Below are 9,393 nucleotides of genomic sequence, written 5' to 3'. Positions count from 1 at the left end.
AAAAAAAAAAACCCCCTCTATCTCACTCTCACACACACATACACACAGAATTGTTCAGCATGCATTAAACTCACTCTTCTCCGAAGTTGCACCGCAACTAAATATCATGTTTTTTCGCAATTCAAAGATTCATAGGATTTGAATGGCAAAACACACTTGGTAGAAACAAAAGATAATAGAATATAGGACGTCGAATATTTGAAAACATTTTTCTTCAAAATAATCAAAGATTTTAAGAATAGAGATGACCAACTAAAGAAAGGTTTCCTCGCTAACCAACCTTGTTATGTCGTAGTGATTGCTCAACCTGCCAGAGCTTTGGTTTGCGAATAGCATGCCATCTGCACTACCAGCAACATAACAGTTTTTACGGTGACTCAACCGTAACAAAGAAAATCATTGGTATCGAAACAATACCTGGAAGTCACTGCATGAGCATTCCCAAATAGCACCCCTCGCACAGCAATTGAAGCAGCAGCCGACTGTATAACATTCTCAGCTTCAAAGTTTCGAGTTAGAGTCCCACCAAGAGTGCCAAGAAGAAAGTCAGCATCACTTAAATACGATGAGACAGACCATGCATCATCAATTGTGTCCTCATTCACAAAATCAAGAACTGCAAACATCATATGAACAATAGAAGTCTTGATAATCTACAAAAGTCACCAATAATGTGGTACTGCTTCACACAAACTCAATAACAGTATTTTAAGTTCTTTTTACATCCAACAGCAAAGTTAACATTCTAGCTTGGAAAATCAAGTTTAAGATGTAACCAAATCGAAAAATTGTAGAAAACCATGCCTACCTGAATATTGTCTATTGCAATGAAACTTGAATAGAACAATGCTTATGGCCAAATTGATATGATTTCAGATATTTATCTCGTTACATATTTAAAAACATATAAAAAAAGTACAAACTAAATAATACACAAGAGACATAGCAAACTGTTACCATTTTCATGCAGAAAATCAGCAATGGCCCTTGTTTGCCCATGTGCTTGACAAAGCACAATTTCAGGAGCATCCATTTTAAGGGTTGACCTGACAAATTTGTCCTTTAAAAGAATCGTATTTCTATCTACAAAAAGAACACAATGAACTCAAAAATAAAATACATCTTTGATGTAATTTTCTTCTGCTCAACATCAGTTGAACTTTCGGGAACTGAAAAACTAGTGATGAGATATGGAATGATAAATTGTCCTCTAAAGATCAAGCTTGAACATTCCGGAACTGAAAAACTACTGATGAGATATGAAGATGATAAATTGTCCACTAAAGATCAAGTACTGAAGCACATCCTAGATCCTGATACTCTACTGCATATTTTCTTAAAGAGAAAGTTACAATAGATATACCAGGCTCAGATAAAATTCCAGACTCTCTTTTGTTGTGCAAAAATTTGCCCAGTGCGTGAAACAGCGATAGTGTTTCATCTCTTCCAAATGGTAAACAAATACCGCCATTTAAAAGATTGTTCTTGTCCATATCTTCTTCTGGATGTGTAACGGAGCTCTTGGAAAGAGATTGAGAATTCATTGGAAATGGTTTCAGACAGAAGTACTGTAAAGATGTTATTGCGCTTCTAATATCCCCTCCACTGGCTTTTGCTATTAGATCAATTTGTTCATCTCCCACTTCAAATTGCTCATGTCTGCATATTTTTGAAAGTGTTCTTCTGATGGAGTTTACTGTGATTGGATTAAAAGTCACCTGAAAGATCCATAAAGATTTTACATGACCATCAGAAAACAATGGGCGAACACTTTCAGTTAAGGAAGTTAAGAGAGGTAACCTTACAAGCCCCAGCATTAAGTAAAGATAACTGGAGTTCTTCACAGTAGCCGGTGTTATACTCTGCAGAGTCGGATTTGCCATAGTCATTGATCAATAGGGCTGTTGGAAGATGAACTGATCGCAAAAGTAGATGCAAGCACCGACGGAGTCTTCCATAAGCAAATTTCCCATTTACCACCGGAAGATCGTCAATCAGTAGTATGATTGATGATGGAGATGTTCTGGTCATTGATGACAATCCATACTTTCTTATCCTTTCAACAAAACTTTCAAACTCATCCATCTTTGATGTGTACCGCATCCCTAGTCCACATTTAGTCAAGAATCATGACGCAAACAATTAGGGAAATGGAACAAACAGAACAAAAATGTAAAAGCATTACCATAATAATAAGATGCTATATGAATGGAGGACGTGGATTATGATTCTTACAAGAATAAAGGAGATATTCAAGATTGTACAAATTACAAAAGTTGCAAGCTCAAAATCCATACTGCAAAACTGTGGGAGATCCAGATTGATTTTATATTAAGTGTGATTCAAAGGTCTTGGAGAACCAGATTGATTTTAAGTTGAAAAGACATATGATTTACTGTGGAGGCCCAAAGACCAACTTAGGAGTTAAGTGGAACAGTCTACTAAAAGAATCAAGAATTCCAAAGTGTTCTTATTGATTTAGAAAAAGCATATGATACGGTGTCCAAATAAAGCCAAAAATAGTACAAGAAATATCAATATTGTTATGGATGTGTAAGGTGGGAAAATCACAAGATTGAAATGTACTGATGATAATACCAATATTATTGAGGACACATACAATGAAGCAAACACTGGTGTGAGATGCAGGGTAGTGGTACTAGAAAATTTTCTATTACTATAAGATTGCATCAAAGTTCTATCGAGTCCTTATCTTTTAACTTATGGATGGGATGAGATTCACTGATATATGTTTTTCGCTGATGACATAGTTTTCCATGTGCTCTTTCAGTCAAGAGCAAGTGTTTTCAGCTATTCTGTAATTTGAAATAATTGATAATTTAAATTTAGGCATTGTTTTCTTTTGTCTTCTCATCCAATGAGCAAATAAGGTTTTTTCTTCTCTCTTCTAAAAAGAAAATGAGGAAAGAACAAAATAAAATCTTCCTCTTCTTTTCTCTAAATTCTCTAAATTAAACAGAAGGTACGGAAGATATTTGAATGGTATATGCACCAAAATTTTACAAGATCGAACTATCTCTTCCAATTCAACATAGCCATTTGAGAATTTTTCAAATATCTGACAGATATATTCAGCTAATGTTAAACAAATATTATGGTTAAGTTTCACAATGTAACTTTAAACATTTCTGAAGTGATAAGCAAAAGTAGGAGGTAAAATACTATTGTGCTGTATAACTCAGAAGAAAAAAATTTCATGCCAGATTTCCAAAATTTCTGTGGCTGAAAATTTGATGGAAATGGATTTTTACGGGGTTAGAAATCACCACTATCATAACAGAATTATTATAAAAATAATCTCGGCTGAAAAATTAAAGGATTACTCACGCATTCATATAAGACTTTCACTGGAAGAAGGCTAAGACTCTAAAAAGGTGATTCTTTACTAGTTAATTGTAAGATTAATCCCAGAATATCAAACATTCCTTGAGGCACTGCATTAAATAAGTAATTCAAGACTCAAACAAGGGATATTTTTTCTATGCAAACCAATAAATAAATTTTTAACTCCTACACTCAGCAAAATTAAATTTGTTTCCAGCATTAACCATTGATCCGCCATTGTCAAAAGGCTTCATTACAGACACTTCCCGTCCAACCATTTTTCTTTGAAATGGAACCCAGTGTTGGGTTATAAACTTTGTACCAACCATAAAGAAGATGCTCTATTTTCATTGTTCCCCTCAATCAATTTGCATTGCACTTAAAAATATAGAATCCAGATAGATCATCCATAAATATACTAAAATAAGAACATCTGCCATCATATCTTAGCATTGTGCATAATTGCATTAATGGGTATATGTAGACGCATACAGATACAAATGCAGACACACGCATGGGCATGCACAAGCACAGTTGTATTTAAAATTGGAGTACCTAATATTGAGTTATGCAACTGTTGCCAAATCGTGTCATCATATTCTCTTACTATTTTTGAAACCCATAGGTATGCATATTCACAACATAAATACAGAATCACAAACACGCGCATGCATGGATGTGCATGCACAAATAAGCTTGAAATACCTGAATTTGAGTTGTGCAGATGTTCTTGCCAAATCGTGGGAGTAGGAGTATTCCATTCATGTACTTGAGCTCCGAGGTTAGATGCAACTGCATAAACAGTTGCCTGCAAGATGAGATAGAATGAATCATTTAATGCAAGATCAAAACTTTTGTGCTTTAGAATTCAATTGAGAATGCTTGAGAAATAGAAACAAAAACTATCATATCAATTCTGGCCACCAATCTATAGAAGAGACAGGACATACAGATTTTCCAACTCCAGCTTGTCCAGAGACGAGGAGAACGTGGCTACATGAATTTTTCTGCATACAGTCCAGAATAATAGAAAATATTCAGAGAAGAGAAATTGAAAATGTATATGTAACCCTTCAAAGAAATACCATATCATTATACAACAATATAATTAATGATTAAGGCTTGGTAGAAGCAAAAAAGTGGAACAACACATTGCCATTCATTACTTTGATATATTCAATCAAGGATCCTTAATAAGGTTTCTTAAAGAGCTTTTACTGCTTCCTGAACTTGGACTCATTATCCTGTACTAGCAGCATATGCCATTATCTTGCCATGAGAATTGGTGGATGAAGAAAAAAGTATAGGAACTTCAAGAGTTATAACGAATACATGGAAAGGCTGTAGTTGTGGGGATTTAGTCTTTAATTAGGGATTTTACTATTATTTTAATAGTTTGAATATTTGCTATTTTATAACAGTTTTGAAATATGCTTAAGAGTCTCTTTTGGTAAAATGCTTAAGGGTCACTTTTGTTTATTGAAGAAGTTAACGTGAAGTAGGTCTAGAGCTTTGTATTCAATCTTGTTACCTATTCTAGTCAAAGAAGTCTTTCAAGTCTATAGACCTCATGTATTCATGTTATCAGGAGGATTCTGTAATTATCATGTCATTTTTTTTATGCCTGAAAAGTGTTCTCAATTCGTTGTTCCACCACTAAAACTGCTTATTCTCCTATTCCTCTATCTTCCCGATAATTGCACTTTGCAATACAACCCCCAGATTCTTATCCTAAAATAAATGCTAGACAATCCAACTTTTGATAATGACAAATCATCAGCATAACGCCCAATCCAAGGAAAACAACAGATTAAATCCATATATTGTAAATCATTCTTATTTCAATTAATAGAAGGGATGCAAAGCTCCCGAATGTATAGATAACAGGTTTACATTGGCACAAGGTCTGAAATCTTGACATGGTGACCTCCATAAAAGAAATGATTGTTCACTTATGAACCCTTTCTAGAGAGTGTAATGGCCAAAAATTATTTGCTTTAGAATGGAATAGGAACATTAAGGGAAGAGGTATGCCAGAAGCGAAGGGGTCTATAATCAAAGCTTGGAAAAATCATGGATTCACCAAACAATAGAACCCAGGAAGTTATGTAGAGGGAATTGAGTCTGTACAATATGCTATATAAACTTTTACCAATCGCCAAAAAAAATAAATGAACAAGAAAAAAGACAGTACCACAGAAGTTCTCAGTCTCTCCTCAAACCATGTTTTAACTTCATCGACCTGGAAAAACAAGAATGAGAAAACATAAACAATAAATTCGTTACATATTAGTTTTGAGTTAAAGGTATACCTTCTTCTTCTGAACAGCTAGCTCCTCCAAAGATCTAGGCTTATATTTATCTACCCAAAGGCCAATGTTCCTCCCGGAACCTATATCATATCCATATCATTCAGCATGAGTCAGAAACAAAAAATGCATGTTATGGTAACCCGTTCAGCAGGACTGTAACAGTATCATTTCAAATTGATTAGAAATATTTACATATAGGTATTTTACAATTTCTAGCAAAAGCAACTCAATCAAAATTTTAACCGAGTCTTGAGCATGTAAACAAATACAACATATGTGCAACGGTAAACTGCAACTGGAAAGTGCAGCATGGAAGATCCATATGTAATTAGATGCATGTAACCAGCTACATGAATAATATTAACGGTGAAAAATCCTAACAAGAGAAGGTATAAGCCTCCGTAAACGTGGGGAAGCAGAGAAAACAAGCTCAGTATACAAGGGATCAGAAAATGCGATCTCAGCGCTAAAAACTCTAAAAATAGCATACCAGAAGACACCTTGAACTGAGGGAACCCTTGATCAAAATCCTCACAAAAACGTTTAATCTGCAATCAGTAATCCCAATTTTCACAAATAGAACCCATAGAAAATTACATAAGTAATACCAAGAATATAAAAGAGTTCGAAACAAAATTAACACTTAAAACATTAACAATTCACACATTAAACCCCAGCAATGCGGACCCGTCAGTTTAAACATGCATACAAAATAAACATCATCAAATAATGAAATTTACCACGTCAAAACCTTCGGAATTGGAGTCGTGAAATACCCGTGAACGAGAATCAGAAAGCGGGGTCCTATTAACCCTCTTGCGGGTTCTTCTAACCGGAACTGATTTTGAGTAGCTGGAATTAGTTTCCAATATGAAGTCTTTATCTTCTTCATCGTCGGACGATGAGATGACGATGGCAGAACTCCTTTTCACCTTCCCCATTGCACGAAAAAGTTGGGTTAAAATTGGAAGCAAAATTATAATTCCCGCTCTTCGTTAAGACTTAAACAATAAATAAAATCGAATCTAAGAACTACAAAATATTGGCCGTTCCTTGTTAATATTCAAACAATAAATAGCAGAGTGCTATTGGCCGATTGAAAAATAATTGGCAGTGGTAACTTTGGTGTTCTTCGGCGCAATGGGGGTTTGAAAAACGCGGGTGTTTATCGGCAAATGTGCAGAGCGTACCGAAGAAGCTGAATTGAAATTTTGGGGTTATTTGAACAAATGGTCCAGACGTATGAGCTTACTCAAAACTTTCCCCTTCTTAAAAGGTTATCTTTAATTAAGCCCCAATTGACTACCATTATTCCTAAAAACAATGTTTCAAAAAATATAAAAAATTTTGATTTATTTGCAGAATATTTAATTATGTGAATATGTAGTTAAAAATAAATATAAAAAATAAATAAAAAGTTAAAAAAAGATTGAAAAAGAATGTTCATCTTTTCCGATTGTGTATTTGTGGTGCTTAACATTCGTTAATATGACCGTCATTCAACTCGAACTTGTCAAATTAATTAAAATAAATAATTTCATTCGACAAGTTTAAATGGACTAAGTTAGATACGTGCTAACACCCGTTTGGCCTCCTTTATCTGAAATTTTAATGGTTGAAATTGTAAATTTTTTTTAATCATGTGTAAAAAAGAAAAAATGGGATTACGTGTAATATTATTTTATTGGAGAATGTGTAGTTGATAAGGAGAAAGAAAAAACAAATTAAAATTTTAGTGGGGAGGCCAAACCGAAGCTAAATAACAATACTCGCGTGAAGAGTTGAGGTACTCTAGTACCGTGCTTAGCTTATGTTAGGTACTAATTATATCCCCATTTGGCCCCATAAATTTTGATTATATTGGAGGAATAGTATTTTTTGAAAAAAAATGGATGATTTTGAAAGAATTAAGAGTCCGTTTGATTGCAAAAATGAAATTTAGGTGGAAAGAAAACGAATTTCAGAGAATTGAATTGATGGGAAATTGTTTTCCTGTGAATTGTAAATTATTGTATTTGATTGGTATAATTTTTCACGTGAAAAATGTTTGAATTAAAGTGTTTTTTTTGTGTTCGTTTGGCTTTATTTTACATGAAAATTGTCAATTAAATGGATAATTTACTCGTATTGTGGATGAAATTTGTTTGCATTGCTAAAAAAAATTCAAGAAAATCATCTATCTTTTGGTATTCATTTGATTTTATATTACATGAAAATTGTCAATTAAAGATAAATATTTTTTTACAATAATTCTTAAAATTTGTTTTCATTACCCAAAAAAATAAAAAAATTCAGCTACAATAAACCAAAATTGGAATTCTTGGAAAAGTGGGAAAATTGCTTAAGTGGCAAGAATCATGGAAAATGAATTTCCTAAAATTTTTTACCTATCAAACGCTCATTTTTTGCAAAAGGTGGAAATGAATTTCCATTTTCCATGGAATTGAAGATTATCAAACACTACTTAAAAGTTTTCGATTTACATGTAATATTATTTTATTGAAAATTGAGTGGTTAAAAATAAGAAGGAAAATTTTAATTTGATGAGATTCAATGAGTGTCAAACAGGGCTATGTGATACAACAATTTGTTGATAGATAATAAATTTAGTACTTGTTTGGTACATATTTTAAGTCAATTAAAATCTATTTTTTGATCATTCACTATTCTAATCGTCATTTTTGAATTTTTCTCTTACAGATAGGACTCATTTTATCTCTAACTGTCAAAAATTCAGTTATCAATATCCCTACCAAAATAGCACTTAATTTTAAAGTTGAGATTCACAATTGAATTAATGTGTCATGTCATAAGTAATTAAGCCTCCGTTTGTTTTTCATTTTTTTCCATTAAAATGAAAAATACGAATGTTATCCATCACATCAAACCACCAAATTTGAATTTCTATTTTTTGTGTGAGGTCCGTAACGATTATATTTTTCATTCTCATTCTTACAAAAATAAAAAACAAAAGGGTATAAAATTGGATGAATACACGTACTTCGTAGCTCATTTCTAATTGTTTTCTATTTCTATACTATGGCTCAAAACTTTACTTTCCTTTAGAACTCAAATTTTTTTATTGAAATAATATTTTTTTTGCCTTTTCATTATCTATTGAATTAACTTTAGATTTCAATATTTTTCGGCTTACTTTTCTTTATTTGAATTTTCAAGAAAATGAGGAATTTTGATTATGCTTACGGTACTCCATTGTGCATATTTATGGCGCAAAATATCGAGAGGTCTCCAATGATATTAAGCCTAGGAATGTCAAACGGGCCAAGCGGCTCGTTGGCTCGGCCTCTCGGCTCGAGAAAACCCTGCTCGTGGGCGGCTACTCGAGCCGAGCCTGGCTAGACTCGTGGGCACACGGCCCACGAGCCATTTTGATGAGCAAAAAATATTAAATTTTTTTAAAAAAAAAATGTCTAAAACGTGCAATTTACCAAAAAAAATTAAAAGAAGCACGAGCTCACGAGCAGTTCGACTCTGCCCGTGAGCTCGTGGGCCGAATCGAGCTCGGGCTCGGCTCGGCTCGGCTCGCCACGAGCCCAAGCCGAGCTCGTGGGTTAAAGGGCCAAGCCGACTGGGCTCGACCCATTGTCATGACATGCCGTGAATCCTCTTGAAAGAGAGGGGTGCCTTCGGGAACGCGGACACAGATAGTGCATGGCTGTCGTCAGCTCGTGCCGTAAGGTGTTGGGTTAAGTCCCGCAACGTCGATTACTACGCC

At 34.1% G+C, this 9,393-nt stretch overlaps 1 protein-coding gene across 1 annotated transcript in view; it reads right to left on the bottom strand.

The window, feature by feature from the left end:
* LOC111401979 (cell cycle checkpoint protein RAD17) overlaps positions 1-6,905 on the bottom strand; it is a 7,690-nt gene extending 785 nt beyond the window's left edge. Inside the window, exons 1-11 of the mRNA XM_023029979.1 lie at positions 6,398-6,905; positions 6,148-6,205; positions 5,658-5,737; positions 5,540-5,587; positions 4,296-4,352; positions 4,051-4,153; positions 1,801-2,105; positions 1,364-1,718; positions 958-1,083; positions 418-616; positions 281-341 (exon numbers count right to left, since the gene is read on the bottom strand). Coding sequence (XP_022885747.1) covers positions 281-341; positions 418-616; positions 958-1,083; positions 1,364-1,718; positions 1,801-2,105; positions 4,051-4,153; positions 4,296-4,352; positions 5,540-5,587; positions 5,658-5,737; positions 6,148-6,205; positions 6,398-6,598 — 1,593 coding nt within the window. The 5' untranslated portion in view covers positions 6,599-6,905. The remainder of the gene's footprint in view (positions 1-280; positions 342-417; positions 617-957; positions 1,084-1,363; positions 1,719-1,800; positions 2,106-4,050; positions 4,154-4,295; positions 4,353-5,539; positions 5,588-5,657; positions 5,738-6,147; positions 6,206-6,397) is intronic.
* Between the last annotated feature and the right edge of the window lie 2,488 nt (positions 6,906-9,393).

The sequence above is a fragment of the Olea europaea genome, chromosome 10 (assembly GCF_002742605.1).
Source record: "Olea europaea var. sylvestris chromosome 10, O_europaea_v1, whole genome shotgun sequence".
Classification (NCBI taxonomy): Eukaryota; Viridiplantae; Streptophyta; class Magnoliopsida; order Lamiales; family Oleaceae; genus Olea; species Olea europaea.
This window is presented reverse-complemented; position numbering and strand designations above follow the sequence as displayed.